We start from the raw sequence: 18,037 nt of genomic DNA, 5'->3' as shown, positions 1-18,037 counted from the left end.
TCACGCCACTTGAAGTGCATGTAAAACTTTCTCTGCGTTCGGGCTGAGAATTCACCCCCGTTCGAGCCAGTACGGGCGACGCGCGTGCCTCTTACGTACCGGAACGTACCGTGCGTAAGCAGCACGTGTACGGCCTACATACGGTAAAGTGGCAATCTCGCAGTCACAGAGATCTTAAAAGTGTAAGCACGTGCAACTCACTTCCCACTTGCGCAACTAAACCGGTAACCCACCCCGGGCTGTTTATACCTGCCAGAATTCAACTAACTGTCTAGATCTATTTCCTTACTCTTGATTAGCATGAAATCGAAGATAGATTGCATAATTAAGGTAAGTGTTGAATAAGAAAAGGTACAGTCGAATGTGTTGTTATCTTTCTAATCTCGAAGGCCTCAAGACAACTTGGAATTTCTGCTTAAAAAAGTAATCTTATTCTAGTTACTGTGGGGCGTGACATCATTTCGAGCCAAATGCAAAAGGCAAACCGTTCTATCAAAATTTAATACACCTCTGTAAACAAGTGATTTTGAATACAGAACCAATTCACCAACCTGATAGAAATATTTACGGATAATTATGCCACCATTTGAAATCAAAATGCAACATATTGTAATTTTTTAATTATATAGCAACTAATTGTTTCTTAAAAACCGCCTGTGGACTGCCACTGAATACCAGAGTTGTTCTATTGAGATGTACTCTTCATTTATGACGGTTAAATGTTAACAATATCATTAACTAGCATTGCAAATTGATACTATGAGATACAAATAGTATCACATAGTATTCGTCTGGTTACTACAAAGCGTAAAAAGCTCAAGACTACAAGTTCATAAATCATCTTCACAGTAATCAGTTTTGCAGTCTAAAGTAGTCTAGATTCCTGTCCATACTTTTTTTTTTAGCTTTATGTGTTTTATTCCTGATGATATACCTAATCTTTCTGCATGTCAATCACAACACTGCACATGGTGGCGTCGGCCTCGATCTTCTTGCTCGTCAGAGCGTCGGACCCGAAGTAGTCCCGAAGTTTGCCGACGAGCCCGAAGCCAGCGTCGTGCTTGTCGTGTAGCCCTGTGAACTCGGACCGTACCACGTAGCGGTAGGGTCCGTGGGGTGTGACCCTCCTGTACAGCGCGGAGTAGGCGTACCCCATGTCGGGTGTTACCTCCTTCTCCAGTAGACTCACACCCGCCCAGTCTCGCCAGTTAGCCTCGAAATCCTCAGAGGACACATCGTCAGGCACCTTTTGTGAATTGAATGAAAGAACATTGAACATTCTTTTCTAAATTTGAGCATCTCAACACACTGACTTATATTTTATTCGCGTTTTTGCGCGTAAATCTATGAAACAATTTCATCAGAAAAGTAGAAAGAACACAGAAGCCTATAAAAATATTTACCGTAAAGTGTGAGACGATGAATCGAGTGGTATTGGGACGTTCATATGGGTATGGTGACTTCCCCGTGGACACAGCGGCCTCCACAAAACCACCTGTAGTATTGGCACGATATACAAAACTGATAAATAGAATAGAAAATACCTACGAACTGCTCTTGCTTGTTCAAAATCTTCAGTGAATCAAGTGTAAGCCGTGAATGGTAGTACTGTTTTGCGTTCATTTGTAAATCTGTATCCAAGTGCGTTGGTCCGTCTGTGTTTCTTCCGTGCAGTTTCTATATATTCAGGCAGGGGACGCTTTCTGTCGAGTGGAGGGGTTTTGCAATCCTTTGTTGCCCTGCAGTATAATCTATTAGTATGAACTTACCCATCAAGCCTTTGGCATCCTCTTTGATTTTGCGGGCTTCCATGAAGACACGCTTCATGTCTTCTGTCCTGCCTCTCCCAGAGATGAACCCGTCGGTTTTGAAGATCCCGAAGTTCACATAGACGAACTTAGCTGTACAGGTGACAACATAAATATTCATATGTAGATACTAGTATGTAGAAGGAACGATCATCGAAAGTGCCAATGTGCTAGTACTAGTATTACAGAATCCAACAAATGCGTGCCACAGTTTGGGTTTAACCACACTGCATAACTTTGTAAATTAGCGTTATGTACATTTAAGATCGAGCTGTCAGTATTTGGGCACTCCAAAGGGTGGGTGTGAAATAACGTTGTTCTTAGTTATTTTTACTCTGTACTTTATAGGTGTGACTATTACAGTTAATTTTTCTTAATTATCTGGACATTGGAATATGTGTTCAAAGTTTCTTCTCACGGTTTGGGTCGAGGTTCTTGTGCAGGTGAGTCGCCAGGAAGTCCGGGTGATGGTTGACGGCGTGGTTCCCGATGTAGAACCAGTACTCCACCAGTTTGGGGAGATCACCGCTCGGCGGAGGGACGAAGAAGTTCCACACGAACGCGCCAGCCATCGTCTTTGCTGAATTAGAGGCACACCTGAACTCTCCTTGGCTCTGTTTGGGTCAGTGCTGATAAAAGAAAATACTAACTTAAAGATTAATACTACATGATTGAAAACTTGAATGAATAGAAACAGAGCTGACCATTTTTTGCGGGGAAAGTTCTGCACTTTTGCACTACCCGACGCTCGTGGAGATTGACGGGATACTAAAATAGCGACGTTTCTAAACAACCCAAGGACACTTTGTAATGTCCTTGAAACAACAAAGTCAAAGTTTGTTCACTATACAGCCCCGCCTAGCTAGCTCGGTCCTAACCTATAAGGAAAGCATTTAGATTACTTAATATCTATATATCTACGAGTTGTAGACTTTGCCAAATGAATCCAGTCCATTCATAATCAATCAAACAAACTATAGCATGATATAGGTACAAAAGAAGACTATATAAATGAATTTAAGATTGAAGATGTCACAATTTACTTAAGAGTCTATTGTTTACACTCCGTCTGGGTCGGCTTAGTTCTGGCTGCAATATACAGCATGAATATGCCCTGTATATAACATTGTATGCGGAATGCTACGTACAAAAGGCTGTAATAAATCAACGGAATCTAGGAGTACTTGAATTAAGTGCAAGAGACGACATAATAACTATGTTGCCACACATGCCCCGCCATGTTTGTCTAACCGGTTAGACTTCCACTAATCAATTGAGAATAAAAACGCTTCGGAACAACTTTATGTTATAAGCAGCATTAACACCATGCCATAACATCGTCATCATGAGTATAGCTAGATACATGGATAAAGGAGAGAAAAAAACAGAGTGAGTGTGTCACCTTATCTGTTAGTCTTCCTTCCTGCTTTTTCACCCAGCTGGAATAACCTAAACTCTGACCGCGTGAACTTTGGTAAGAGCAAACCACGCTAGGGAGTAGAAGGCTACTTACGTTTACAATCAATACTGCACGGCACAATACTCATGCATACAATGTATGCAGCAGATTGTAATCTTTTAATATACATTTTTGATTTGATAAGAACCTGTTCTTTCTCAAAATACTGTACAAACTGTTCTGTTCAGTACCCCCATCAACGCCGCGTGGTTTGTTCCGTCAAGTTGAGTTCAGAGTTGAAGGGTGGGGTAACTGCAGTGTATGTTGTATCCAGAACCTAGCCTCTACCAGGCACCGCGGATCGCTGGAAAAATAGTAGAAATTGGCCGAAATAAAGGGATAGTATACCAGAGAAGATCCAGGGCCATAGAAGCTCCAATTTGCGACCCACGATCCGCGGTGCCTGATAGAGGCTATCCAGAACCGTGCTTTATCCAGAATCATGTTACGGTATCCAGAACTGTGTAAGCGGCAAATCTACGTACTTGGATACGCGGAGACTACCCAGAACCGTGCCTGATCCTGAACTCTACATTTCTAGGCATAGAAGTACATGGGCACGGTTCTGGGCAAGGGTTTACTGGACTGTGCCATAATGGCTAGCATGAGGCGGGAGAAAAGCGGTCTACTATCAAGCAGACCGCCTTCACTTCCGGTCCACTTTATTCCACCGAACTGAAGCGTAAATTTAATTTGAGCATATCATCAATCCTTACTGTCCTTCTAAGCTAATTTCCGATGAGATTTAAGGATTTTGGTCTGCACTAGTCTTTTACGGTTTCAGTGTGCTATTTTGCTATTTCGCACGCCTTTCTGGTATTGAAACTAAACGCAAAACACTCAGAATGAGCGCTAGCCATGTACTGCATTATCTACTTATTCTGACCAACATTTACACATCATATGAAACGCCCACTTTGTACCATGCTTGTATACGTCAGTGTGTTGTCAGTCAAAACGGCGGTGTGGCGCGTTAACTATTTACTTTTGAACACGCTAAATGCGCTTAAGGTTTCTCCCGCCATAATTCATCACGTTGAGACAGGAGCGGCAAACAGTGTTATCAATAGGTTAGTTTACACTTTAACTGACCCACCTCGACCTGTTCGCCGGTCACAAATAATCCTTCTTTCTTAGCTGAAAGGTTTTGAGACTCCAATGAACATTTTTAAACTATGTATAGTTTGCTACTTGGTCTTAAGTAGCTTTTTTATTCAAGTTCTACCCTCAATACATTTTCAAAAACGACAATCATAGAAACAGATTAAAATAATTCAGAGACACGTATACATTTATTACATTAGTTTTTTATACCTACTCTAGTGCTGGTATCTTGATTAAATCTCATATGAAGGACCATTGAAAATTTCATTTCCACACTAAAATGCGTAGAGAGCATTTTATTGCTCAACGTACAATTCATCTATGAAGGGCAGGGTTATCGCCTAACGGATATGGGTGACATAACCTACATCGTAATCACTGACCCACCACATACCATACAGAACCTGGTAACGGATAAGCAGCACGTGTATACTTGGTCAATAAAGCACAATGTTGTTCTTGTACAAGGCTGTCGTATGTCACCTTATGCTATATAAAGGGGTTATTTAAATTTGCTATGTATGATTTCATTCAGAAACAGTACTAAGCCCTTAGATAACTTTTCATATTTCAGCCTACGAGTGCAGGTTTTTGTGAGGGAATGCCCACGTTTTAATGACAAACAGTACCGTGCCGAGGACCATGAGCAAGACGTCACCATTTACGTACCCACATATTTTGTCATTATGTTCATGCCCTAAATGCAAATACTTGAAGTATAGAATGCGTAAATACGTGGACACGCTACCAACCCACGCACTGACCTCCAAAAGCAGAGGTCATTGCAGTTATTAAAAGCTGTATTAAATAATTGACAGCAAACCAATCATTACAGTGACCAGGGTCCGTTCATAACTGTAGTGCGAAACTCGCATGTCATACAGAGCCATTGCTGGAAATGTGGGATTTGACAACGGTGATATATGTCAGATAATACGCTTAAATAAACCTCACTTAAATAAGTGGCCGCAAACTAATCTATCTTATTCCAGCAAGCCCTAAACGTGGTCTTCGGAGTCCGGTAATAAACATAGCACAAAACGACAAGTCATACACACTCTTGTAGAGGCAAAATGGACAGAGCGTCCTTAACGTTTATCTTATCGACCGCTATCACAAGAAGTATGGTAACTATGACAACGTGACAGGTGTGACGTTTTCACCGTCGTAAGTAAAACAGGGACACCTGCCGCGCCCCTTTGGTCAACAAAAGACCGGCCATAAACACTACCTGGTCATTTCTTCTGCTGGCCACAGCAGACAGTGTTGTGTCAGGAATTTTTTTAGTATCTCACCATGTGGTTGTCTAGGGCTCACCTGTTGCTGTTGTCCCTACTGCTGTGTATGACTGCAGTGCACTGCTTCATACCCCTGGTGGGATTCAGCCTGAACCCGACGGACGACGACGGGGACGACAACTGGTCCCACGGCGCCATCACGCGCCGGGCTGTCCTGGACGCCGCGGCGGACTTCCTCCGGGACCTGCCCGACTGCGATCTGGGCTCGCTCGCCACCGTCAGACCCAGCGAGATCTTCCAGGAGATCTCCATGATCTTCATGTCGTGTTTCGGGCGTGTGGTCTCCGCAGCACGGTTTTACCAGGCCGCTATACAGGTGGGGGATTTGGCAGTCATATACCTCGTTTTTATATGATTGTGTAGTATTTGCAATGTTGTTGCTTTGAGTAACTGTAACAGTTGTGGAATCCAGGAAGATTAGATGCTCTTGCTGTTGCTTTTGCAACTAATGGATATCTCAATAAATTATCAAGTACGGTTACCGTATGGTTGTATTCTTGGGGCTATCGTGCATGTGTCCTACAAATTAAATTCAACTGTCCTGTTAGGGAAAGGTCTGTCTTACAATGTAGATCATCCTGCTTGAAAATCCTACTACATCGAAAATGTACGGTGGCCTTCGATGAATGTGACCGCGTCGACGTAAAATAAATGACAGTACCTACTACAGATTAGGCTTTTAACAGTACTGCCTCAAACACAGTACCGTAGACTTTGGAAACCGTTACCTGTGGCTTGTTAATGTTATAACAGAAGGCCTACCTTGATAACGTTAATCTCAATTTTTGAAATTCCTTTGTCACCTTCATAAAGTTGTAAACAGATATCCGAAATGGCGTTTATAAAAATGTGCTGACACTAAACCATTTTGACAACTATTTAATTGACTTCAAAAGGTGATATATGTATAAAGGTTAACTCGGTTTTACACGTACACACAGCCTTTCGTCTGGGATTGGCAAACAATGTTCTAAACTCAATCTGACCTTAAGTCGACCTCTCTAAGGTATTGCTTGTTGTGTACATACCAACACGTCACAAAGGCCACAGTTTATCGATAACTATTCAAACATGTAGTACAATAAGCCTTTTTAAAAATATTGTTACCGTATCCTTGACCGTGGTAATGATACTAGTAATACAGTCGGTACTATTCTCTAGCTGTTCTTTTACATTTTGAATGGCGCTCAGTTTTTGTTAAGAATCGGAGTAAACATACTATCGCCATCGCATTCTTAATAAATGTTTTGTCCACAAAAGTGGGTAAGGCACTTATCAGAGTTATCAACTAAGAATTGAGGTGTTCAAAAACTTTTCCCAAGAACTATCGTAAAGTGGAACCACCAAGCACAGTACTAGTTGAGGCATCATCACTAGAAAGCTTTAAACAACTCCTGCAATTAAATGTGCAGAGATTGAGTGTAACAAGTCGTTCGGTGTGATAAATCTAGCAGCCGCCGCGCCACGTGCCTGCGAAGCTGGTGTGTTACGCCGAAGGGCTATTATACTGGCTCTACCGATACAGAAGTCAATAATATATTACGTGTTTGTGACAGATTGAGATAGCTAACGGAGGGGTAGACCTGAGTGACGTCACAGGTCACCTGCCGTCTGCCCACTTCGACGCCGAGAAGTTCGTGGACGCCAATGCGAGGCTGCTGGACCTGCGCACTGGGGTGCTGACCGCCATTGAAGAGGGCGAATACGAGGCTGCGCGGGAACTCACGGGACAACTTTTCCACACGTTACAGGTTAGCAGTGCCTAGTGATGCATACCTAAACCCAATTTTAGGTTCAGGTCCGGATTCAAGTCCAGAGGTTTAGGTTCAGTTCCGGACTTGTAAGTCCGGACCTAAACCCATGGCATATACAAAATTGCATGTTGGCAACCTTGCAATGTTGTCTGGGTGAAACTTTGGCCACATAACATGGAGGCCGGTACTTGACGATGCCCTATGGCAATGTTTTCTTCATTTTGCAGCAAAGATTTTGCAATCTACGGAAGGTTTTAGGTGGTTTGTGAAAAGGCGCATGTGAAATGTTTTTTGGGGGGCTTGAACCTAAACATTGTTACAAGTCCGGATCCAAGTCCAGTGAACCGGTATGCATCACTAGCAGTGTCCCTTGAATAATAAGAATATCACTAATGAAAGTTCCCCTGTGTTGATACTAGTAGTTACATCTTTTAAGTTAAAACTTTAGGTCCAACACAAAGAAGGGTTCTCACCTAGAGCTTTCGACCAGTCACTCTGATCTTCCTCAGTAGACTGACCCAGTGAAGCTTCTCTGAAGTGTGACGTCACTACTGAGGAAGATCAGACGTGACCGGTCGAAAGTTCTAAGAAAGAACCATTCTTTGTGTTGGATTCAGAGTTTTAACTTTAAACAAACAAGAATATCATCGATCAGTATTTCAATTAAATACCCTGAGTCAAAAGTACTAACTGTATATACTGTTGCCGTAAAAAAGTAAACACTTGTGTATTGTTGAATTTTCAGGATTTCTACTCTCACTCCAACTGGGTGGAGATGGGAAACACCGGCCCGAACCTGAACCTGGCTGTCCCCGGGGCTGACATCGGACCTGTGGCGGATCCACAGACACAAACCTGTGTCGACTGTTCCAAGTCTCTGCTTTGGTACGCCAACAATTGTGCATATATACTGAGCTATACTATGGGTCCCTCAGGTGAAGAAATACACAGCGTGAGATTCATCCCCGCACGCCGGGGTTGGCACGTTCATTTTCCATACCTCATGTATACCTGATATACTCTACAATCTAACGGTCACCTATAACTTATTGAAACTGTTCCAGGGGCTATTCTATAACAATGGAAGACCGTTTTGTCCAATAATGTTAAGTTGTAGCCAGCAAGAGGCAAAAAGGGTGGCTACGGATGTCGTTTTTGTACAGTATTTGTTGTAATTGTGACCCTATTGTGTCCGTCTGCTGAATGACAGTTAAAGTAGTAGAACTGTAAGTCGTGATGATATTGTTTTTATGTAATTTTATAGTGATTTATGTCTTTGTTATTTCTGATTTGCAATGCTTTATGCTGATAAGCACACGATTTTAGTGGAAAAAAACCGCAATTCAGCATTTTTGCTGCAAGGGTTTTTGTTGTTGAATAAACCATTCTCTCTCTCGTAATAAAAAATCGCAAACGCCATGTTAGGTTGGTCTAACAATTATGCAACGGCAGCCACCATCTTTTCATAAAGTATAAGGATGAATTAAACTTTCTCAACCGTGGCATTAACTGTTTTCTTTTTTATTTATATGATATCCAACCAGGTACCAATGTGAAGACAACATTATAGACTCCGTCAACAGTCAGGGTCTCCTGACCAGCGGGTACTACGGAGGGCAGACGGACATGGACGGAAATGACGTTCCCAAACCGGAAGACGGTATGAAAGGAAACTCTTTCTCTGCGTTAAAAATAATGACTTCATGTCAAATAATGAAATCATTTCCAACAATTTCTTATTCATAATCTACCTTTAAGTCAACTTTGCAGACGACTTTATACAGGCAGTTTATCATATCCTATTGCCTTGTCAACGTAACTTGTACAAAACAGTCGGTTTGCAGTAATATAAGTCAGTAAGTCACTATACAATGTAGGGGATTGTAGGTAGGTAAGGGTTGTCCGGAGTATGAAACAAAGGACTGTTTACAAACCAGGGGCCCGTGGACTTTTAACATAACACCACATTCACAACACATATGCGCATCTAGGACTGTGAGGTGGTTTATATACATCTGCAAATTTTATTTCAGTGAAGTGTAGTCACGGCGGCCGTTTGGACGGGACTCAGGACACTTCTCCTAAAGGAGGAATCAACAAGGACTCGGAGTGGTCCATCCTGTCTCCGCACTCCCGGTACCACTACCGGGCCGCACAGCTGGCCGTACAGGCCAGCAGGAACTTCCTCAACATGATCAGACAGGCAAAGGTATGGGGAGGTTATTGGGCAAGTACAGGGGGAATTTTTAAGATCCATTTGAATGCTACAAAGATAGGAGAACTCTGGGTAACGCAAGGGACAAGCTAAATCTATGACATCATACACCGGACCGAGCACCCGATACGAACAATGTATTGCTTGCCCCATACCTTACCAAGAATTCCATTCTTTTGAATGAAGCTTCATGTTTAGAAAGTTTTTGAAAATTACTGTTTATGACGATTTTGTATTGATTAGTTGAGCATGCACAAGTCTGATCACTATGAATAGCGTACTAGGACCAAATATAGTATATGTTCTTAGTGCCAGAAGAATGAGGGGCTTGCTAAAAGTTCTAATTACAATTTTATCTAGCAGCTTAACTAAAATAGTACCTATATGCCTATTCAATAATAAACTATTAGGTGCTTAAAGTTTAACGTGATATCATTAAGCAAGTACAATCACACTCTAGTACAGTCACAACATAAACTGGCAGATGTGGAAACAGATCAAGAATGGCCAGAGATAGAAAATGTGGTTAGGATGACGTGGATCATGATTTCATTAGTGTCCATTAATTACCTAAATCCCAATGCTTCTCCGTCTCCAGGGTGACGCCCAGTTCGCTAACTTCCTGAACCTGAACACGGGCAGCACGCTGTGTTTCGTGATCGACACCACGGGCAGCATGGCAGACGACATCGCCGCGTCCAAACAGCGCGCCTACGAGATCATAGACAGCAGGGTCGGCTCTCCTACTGAACCGTCCAACTACGTACTCGTACCATTTAATGACCCAGGTGGGAAATTGTTTGTTTACAAGTAGTACATTTATTAGTAGTTTGTTTACCGTGAGAGTAAGAGAGAAGTAGTAGCTTGTTTACAAGAGTACATGTTATGTCTTAATTCAACCAAACTGTATTATCAGCTTCATTTACTTTAACAAGGCATTGAATTGCATTGCCTAGCTTTTATTATGGAAGTACAAAAAATTAGTAGGGTCAATACCTGCTTCTTAAACTTTTCTTCCACATAACAGTATTAAGTTGAAACCTAGGCATTGTCGTATTGCTGGGCTTGTATTGCTTCATGAGAGAAAAGAAATCCACAGAAAAGTATTACATATGCTACCGGCTTTCTAACTCGGCATCTAGCTGTGTAGCATGGCATGATAGTAAGAGAATTCTAACCCATGAAATATACTCATTACTTGTGTATGTTGGCAGAGTTTGGCCCCGCCCTGTCGACGAACCAGGCCGACATGTTTAAGCAGGAAATTGACCAGCTCCGCGCGGTGGGAGGCGGAGACAACCCCGAGTTCTCCCTGAGCGCCATCCGGCTGGCCCTGGTGGAGAGCCTGCCCGCCTCCACGATCTTCGTCTTCACGGACGCCCCGGCTAAGGACGCCGAGCTTCGCGACACGGTGGTGTCACTGGCCAACCAGAAAAATATCAAGGTACTGTATGAACAATGGCACTATAATAATAGTGGTAAATAAAATAATATTAATGGTAAATAATAACGTTATTGTCCAGAAACTGAGATGGCTTTCGTTACATACATGTTAGAAGTACGACTTTCAGCAACGAAAAGCAGGCGTTTTCTCCTCTATCTCTTGTACCGTTGTACAAAATGCATCTGAATCTCAATATTAAGCTTTTTTCGTTATTCTTTTTTTTTTATTCATAGATCACATTCCTTATCTCCGGCACGATCACGCGCAGACGCAGGAGCGTTCCCCGGAGTAAGAGAGAAGTAGGAAACAGGGACACGTACATCTACATCGCACAGGCTACAGGTAGGGGCTCAATTCAAATAACTCCGAAGAAAAAAGCCCATATGGACGCCAAGTCATCCGTCACAGTTCTTCTATGTTTGGTTTTGGGTTTGCCACTCTTTTATCTCTTAACAAGTCTCCAGTCTCTGATCTAAAAGTAAAACATGTATTGAATAGCGTTATAAACTTATATTTCCCTAATTCCGTGTTAATGTATAACTTTTTTACTGCAATAATTCAATATTCTTTTATCAAACTTTATTTCCAGGTGGTCAAGTGTTGGAGATTGCCAAGGACGAAGTCTTCCAAACGACACGATTGGTGGACCTGGTGGTGACGTCAGCAGAGGTGGGTTTTGTAATTAGCCATACCTGATGCTTAGGTCACAATTCAAGAAAGGGGCCCGCTCGGCGCGTGTTCGGCGTGTTTTTTGGCACTACCGAACGGGACCTGGACGGAGACCGGTGGGCTTCCCAACGGCTGCCGGCCTATTTTTGGCCCCGCGCGGTCGCCGAATCGATTTTAACACACTTAAAAACACTTAAAGTTAAAAACACTTCGGGCCCCGTTCGGCGAAATACGCCGAAGCGACGCCGTAACCTCACTGCCCGGGACCCGTCGGGCGGCCGAACAGGCATCTGCCTAAGATTATGACGTCACATGTGCTGATCAGTGCATCAGATGGTCAGGAAAAGGGGGTTATAGGGAGCATATATAAACTCCTGCCTCAGACTACGTCGCACAGTTCACCACGTGTGTGTTACATCGTGTACTTGTGTGTGTTACACATTGTATTTGTGTGTCAGAATGTCGAAGGGCAAGGGAAAACAGCCGGCACGGCTCTCTTGCCAACTTCATAAAACAGATCATAACAGGAATAGAATGTGTCTGACATTATCTCTTGTTACATCATATGCCTTCGTAATAAAATGGAATCAGAAGTTATTGGCATTTATTTTCAGTCCAAATTTCAACAGAAGTAACGATATTCAGTGGTTTTATTGCTCAATAGCAAGGAGCTGCCACGGCACACTTCCTGCGTCACTGCTGAAGTACTTCCTGCGTCACTGCTGAAGTACTTTCGAAAGTAGGCCCTCGGTTACTTTTGCGACGCACCAGTTCTGCCTGCCTCTCTTCTTCAGCTACCAATGCCAGAAGACCTACATGTAGGTTGTCACCAATCTCAATCTCAGACGGGTTTGTAAGTTGTTTGCAGGTTGCACTGAACGCTGCATCGCCAACTTCAGTCTACTCTTTACTTGACGTGTACTCTTTACTTGAAGTGAACGGTAGCAGGCAGTGCAGCGCTTATATATGTACCTGCTCAAAAACACGAGAGGAGCCCGTCGGGATCCCGCCAGGAACCCGCCAGGGACCTGACAGCTGCCCGGCCGAACTGTAAGAGCCGGTCGGCACCCTACCACACGCCGCACGGGTCAAGACGGGCGACTGACCGGGCACCGGACGGGTCCCTGACAGAAACCGGCCGCAAAAGTTTATGAATATTAATGAGAGCCGCCGGCCGGAGCACAAGCAGGCCCCGACAGGGAGCCGTAAAGGAACATTTAATTGTGACCCTGACAGTACGGCGCACGCTCGGCGTCACGCCGAGGACATGCCGAACGGGCGCCGTTTCAAATGTGACCTAAGCATGACTCCAGTGCCCAGACATGTCCCGGGTACAACTCGGGATCAAACCCGGGTCTCGCCGCCTTTCAGAGTCGAACTTCGCCACTTCGAATTCGCCACTATATTGAATTCAATCAAATTTGTTTCTTATTTCTTTCGTGACGCAGGTGAATCTCCTAACGACGCAGAGCGTGCAGTCCTCGGTCCGTGCTCACACCATTCCCGTAGACTCCACCATGAGTGACCTGGTCGTACAGGTGACCGCTGTCGGGGCGACACTTGAGGTCTTCAACCCTGCAGGTATGAGGACCATTTAGTCGCACGACAACGTTTTTGCGACACTGTATGTTGCAGTAATATTATCCTTGTCAGTTATATAATCAATTCTGTTAGGTGGCATTTCTGAAAGTCCTTCGATAAATGAAGGAATGTGTCTATTGCAATAGATCAGGCATACCTCGAATCAGTGTATTTACGTTTGCTTGAGAACAAAACAAAACAGCAGTGCCCTCGGTTGTTGCCTCTACTTGTATAGTATATCAGGAGGAAATTAGTAACAGTTAGCAAGAACAAGATAATAAGAGCTTCATAACAGGGTGATAAGCAGCAGTCCAAAATGAAGCTTTCTTGGCATCAGAAGAACAGGAAGGACTGATTTTCCTGACGTTTTGCCAGTATTTGGGGATTTATTGCAGTCGTGATATTTGTAGATTTGTATTAGTTTCCGTCTCAATGTTAAGGCTATATCCTTTCTTTAACAGGAGATCAGCTGGAGATAGGACCTGACGGCCCGGTGACAGTTGAGATCCAGCTGAACAAGGTCCTGGTGGTGCGCATCCGTGACGTCATGGCAGGCGAATGGCGCATTTCAGTGACGTCATCAGTGGCCTATGACCTCCGTGTGTCTGCGCAAAGTACTGTGGACTTCGTGTACTCGTTTGTGAAGAAGGTGACAGACACGGACCACTTCGGCGTCAAGGAGATTGAAGGACGTCCTGTAGCAGGTAGGAGTCATTGTGTATTGTGGACTAAGGTCAAGCGTTTGGGTGGACGGATTCTTTTGAGACTCGGTACATGTTTTGCTACATTGGACTGGAGATGATGCACGTTCTTTTGTTTTTGTTGTAACTGTTAGTGTATGTGTGTTTGCGTGTGCAGTGTGTGTTTGATAGTGCGTGTCTGTGTATTTGTGTGTTTGTGTGTGTGTTATGGTGTGTCTGCGTGATCATATCTCTATGTGTTTGTTTGTTTGTTTGTTTGTTTGTTTGTTTGTTTGTTTGTTTGTTTGTAAGATAACATCTGCCTCATTAAACCTGTGGAGGAACGAAATACTGAGTGTATACCATGATCTTAATTTCTGTTGTTGCTTTTTTCTTGCTAAAACCTATAGTCAAAATGGTTGTGTTTCCAGGTGAGGAGGCCACTATCCGGGTGAACCTGATTGGCTCCGACCCTACCCAGGTGTCTGACGTCACGGCCCTGTCCCTGGTGGCGTTAGACGGGAGAGTTCTACAGACCCTCCCGCTGCAGGAGAACGAACCGCTCACGGAGTACTTCGCCACGTCATCGTCACTTCCCACTGTACCCTTCCGCTGTAGACTGGAGGGAAAGGACTCAGGGTGAGCAGATGGAAACCCAAGTTCAAATGTGTACTTTTTATTTCCACTGTCCTCTTCTTGAAAATCTGGAAAATTTGAGGATAACATCATTACAGAGTGTTTATTAACAGCTAAGAAAAATCTATTTTAGACATTTCATCTAGATCCTTTTATAGCATGAAACACGCACTAAAGCTACCAAATTCTTGTAGCGTTTTACTAATTTTAAACCATATATTCTAACATAAAGTGGGTGACCCAACGTTTGCCTTGAGAATATTAGCCTTACACTAAAACTATGAAAGAGGATCTTTCTCACCGCATACTGTACATAAAAACTATACAATAATGCTTTTGCCTTAAATTTCCAGGTCTAGTACGTTCCAACGGTTGATCACCAGCGTAGTGGAGACCTCGACCAGTCGGCTGCAGGGTTCGGTCGACCCCGTGATCAGTCGGCTGCTGCCCGGCGGTACGGTAGACGTGCCCTTCACCCTGTCCAACTCCGGTCAGCAAGGAGCCTTCACGATCGTGGCTACCGACGACAAGGGATTCGTCAGGAGAGTTACTCCCTCAAGGTGCGGCTGTGCTTCCGTGATCTACCGGCATGTGTCGCTTTTGTGCTGTCGTGCAGTTCCAAGGGCGCATGTGCGAATGATACATTGTGGTCTAGGTTTATAGTTGAGGGCCTGCAAGCCCTTTTTCGTAAGGCGTAATCAGGCCGTTTTAGACTTCGTAATTCGTAGGCAGCCTCCGCAAAAATCAACGTAATTCGTAATTGGACATTAGCCGCAAATCGTAAAGTCGTAATCAGCTCTGAGACTTTAACGTAATTCGTAATAGGCGGCGAAAATTTTGCGTAATTCGAAATCACTACCCCCCCCCCCTTGCAGGCCCTCATAGTTCGTTTCCTGGCCTGTTGGCAATTCCTACTTCTCGAATTTTGCTGCTTTACAGAGGGCTTTGGTAGTTTCAACTGGGGTTTATCATTGTTTCAACATTCGACGTAGTGCAAAAATGTCTCGAAAAGTGGGACTCACTAATCAGCCAAGGGATTTTGAACTTTGACCTAGAGCACAATATGGCCGCTCGCCCTTGAGTACAAGAATTGGCTTATTGGTTCAAATGATGGCTATAGTAGACGCCACTAGGTAATGAGTCATAACGTCTAATAGACCATAGGCCACCCGACTGTATGGCGCTACATGACTTTGCTGCTTCCTACAACTTCTATGCCTGTATGACTGAATCTCAAATGATTTGAATATACGGAGGGGAAATATAGACAATATTGCCAATTGAATACTTAGTCTTATTGCATATATATTTCAGGGTTCTGATCAGTTGGGTTTTGATTATCAATATATTGCCTTGACGTCAATAATTGCTAGTAATATATAGCTAAGGGGAAAATTGTAAACAAAAACTCACATTCTACTACTGAATTTTTCGTTTATTTTAAATTAGCGTGACGCTAGCCCAGGATGCGACGACCACGGTGACAGTGAGGCTCAGGGCGCCGTCAGACGTCGCTTTCGGTACGACAACAACGGTGACGTTAACGGCACAGACGTCATCGGGCAGATCCTACAACTTCCTGGTCTTCCGGGTCACCGTTAGTCCGCCGGTGAGCAATGTTTACATTACAAACATTCTCATTGTGGGGTCGTGTTCCGAGTTGAACTCTTGGTTCCGAGTGTTCGACTCGGAACCAAGAGGTCCCGGGTTCGAGTCCTGACATGCCACCGATCCTGTGCCCTTGGGAAAGGCACTTTACACGACTTTCCTCACTTAACTCAAGTGAAAATGAGTACTGTCTTGTCCTGTATTTGTACTATGTGTTGGTGGCGACATAAAATAAGTTGATATGACTTGAGTGTGCCGTCGCCATGTTTGGTCATGACTTGTTGGAATAAAAAAAAAACATTCTTTAATGAATGATTTTATTGAAACCATGACCTTTTAGACATTTCGTCCGGAATTTATTTTCATATAGGACTGTTATTAGCTAAACATTTTCCTTAAACAATATTGCTCATTTCCTTCTTAACAAAAGGATCAGGACAATGTCCCTCCGACGTGCGAGGTGAGAGCTCTGTACGGGAACTGTAAGGACACCGACCGGTCATCGTGTAGCGGCAGGACCTTCTCTGTCACTACAGCATACAGAGACGAGGTGAGCAAGAACATTTATTTTTATTTTACCAGTAATTACAACATTTTGGCCTGCCATTCAGGTAATCCATGTTTTATGGCTGATAATAATCTTACTCAAAACGACTATAAAATGAGCAAAATATTTTTAAAGGTTCATTTCCCAAATAACTATATTCCATCTTATTTTTGGACTAGGGATACGGTCTACAGTCCATCGACCCTCGTACCTTCGCCACTAACTACACCTGGACTGTGGAACAGTTCGCTCCTGGTCTATCGGATACTACCATCATCGCCAACTACACGGCAACTTGCTGCAGCCCGAAGTAACTATTCTTCTAAAATTAAGACTCAGTCATAGTCGATAATTTGGTTATAAAATCTGCGACAAGCTATTAAACATTTTATGAAATCAATGAGCCTTTGCCCAAGGGTGACCACTGGTTTACAGTTATGGCATAAAACCCGTTGATTAAAATTGACAAACTCATAAAATCTTGTTCCGAACGATTTCCTCTATGGTATTTAATGATTACTTCTTTGATGAGAGTTTACATGCAATATCATATATATATATTACTTTGTTCTATAGACCCACCTTCCATCGACCAATGGGTTTGCGATATTGCCACAGATCTACGTAGCATGACAGTGTCCTGATACCATTGGTCGACATCTCACATGTAAACAGCTTATCATTTGAAAACGTAGACACAATCTCACAACATTATGTTTCACCTGTCTATAACATTAATCATTGGCGATTCATTTTTCCAGAGTTGAATTTGCCGTTAGTGACCGAGTTGGCAACTACGAAATTTGCACTGTGGACCTGACTCCGCCGCAAGGGCTGTCGGGAGGGGCCATAGCCGGCATCGTTATAGGCGTCATATTGGCTGTGCTCATCATCGTCTTCATCATTGTGTACTGCTGCTGCATACGGAGACGGCAAAAGGACGACCAAACAGACTCACAAGTGACCAAGCGCTCGGACAAGACCGACAAGGGGAAGAAAAAGACCGAGGTCGCGGTAAGAGACGGCGATCAGCAAGGCCGCCGGTTCTGGTACAGGTTCGCCCGGAAACAGGAAGTGACGACAAGCGGAGGCGGAAATGTCGTCATGAAGAAGACGGAGACGCACGAGACCAGGGTTGAGATCCACAAGACAGTCGTGTCTGAGACCCGCCAGGTCGAGCAGAAGGTCAAAGTCAAGGGCAACAAGAAATAAGTCTAACCACTGCAATTTTTCC

General features: G+C 43.6%; 2 protein-coding genes across 3 annotated transcripts; one reads left to right on the top strand and one right to left on the bottom strand.

Annotated features, from left to right (window-relative positions):
* Positions 1-391: 391 nt before the first annotated feature.
* Positions 392-3,267, bottom strand: LOC109470467. 2 transcript variants are annotated; one of them, XM_019769420.1, is made up of 5 exons: positions 3,215-3,267; positions 2,227-2,390; positions 1,770-1,901; positions 1,404-1,495; positions 392-1,246 (listed from the first exon to the last, which is right to left on the bottom strand). In XM_019769420.1, the coding sequence occupies exons 2-5, from the start codon at positions 2,378-2,380 to the stop codon at positions 935-937; spliced, it is 690 nt and encodes a 229-aa protein (XP_019624979.1). In that variant the 5' UTR covers positions 2,381-2,390; positions 3,215-3,267; the 3' UTR covers positions 392-934. The 2 variants fall into 2 exon arrangements, with proteins under 2 accessions (XP_019624979.1, XP_019624980.1); XM_019769421.1 differs by having other exon boundaries at positions 2,227-2,437; positions 3,211-3,263.
* A 2,311-nt stretch (positions 3,268-5,578) lies between these two features.
* On the top strand, positions 5,579-18,021 carry LOC109470464 (von Willebrand factor A domain-containing protein 7-like). Its single transcript, XM_019769417.1, has 17 exons — positions 5,579-5,985; positions 7,226-7,420; positions 8,169-8,308; positions 8,968-9,083; positions 9,457-9,632; positions 10,237-10,426; positions 10,853-11,082; positions 11,316-11,424; positions 11,672-11,751; positions 13,200-13,332; positions 13,794-14,036; positions 14,444-14,651; positions 15,002-15,208; positions 16,098-16,257; positions 16,687-16,806; positions 16,983-17,113; positions 17,565-18,021. The coding sequence occupies exons 1-17, from the start codon at positions 5,668-5,670 to the stop codon at positions 18,013-18,015; spliced, it is 3,207 nt and encodes a 1,068-aa protein (XP_019624976.1). The 5' UTR covers positions 5,579-5,667; the 3' UTR covers positions 18,016-18,021.
* The last annotated feature ends 16 nt before the right edge of the window (positions 18,022-18,037 follow it).

The sequence above is a fragment of the Branchiostoma belcheri genome, unplaced genomic scaffold, assembly GCF_001625305.1.
Source record: "Branchiostoma belcheri isolate BF01 breed outbred unplaced genomic scaffold, Haploidv18h27 scaffold226, whole genome shotgun sequence".
NCBI classification, from domain to species: Eukaryota; Metazoa; Chordata; class Leptocardii; order Amphioxiformes; family Branchiostomatidae; genus Branchiostoma; species Branchiostoma belcheri.
Note: the sequence above shows the minus strand (reverse complement) of the source record. Positions and strands in the feature narration are given on the sequence as shown.

Coding starts and splice junctions, on each gene's coding strand:
- LOC109470467 (XM_019769420.1), bottom strand. CDS start 2,380: ATGGCTGGCGCGTTCGTGTGGAACTTCTTCGTCCCTCCGCCGAGCGGT. Junction 1,902..2,226: donor CAAGAACCTCGACCCAAACC/GTGAGAAGAAAC, acceptor TCACCTGTACAG/CTAAGTTCGTCTATGTGAAC. Junction 1,496..1,769: donor GGATGCCAAAGGCTTGATGG/GTAAGTTCATAC, acceptor CCAATACTACAG/GTGGTTTTGTGGAGGCCGCT.
- LOC109470464 (XM_019769417.1), top strand. CDS start 5,668: ATGTGGTTGTCTAGGGCTCACCTGTTGCTGTTGTCCCTACTGCTGTGT. Junction 9,084..9,456: donor CGTTCCCAAACCGGAAGACG/GTATGAAAGGAA, acceptor ATTTTATTTCAG/TGAAGTGTAGTCACGGCGGC. Junction 14,037..14,443: donor TGAAGGACGTCCTGTAGCAG/GTAGGAGTCATT, acceptor TTGTGTTTCCAG/GTGAGGAGGCCACTATCCGG.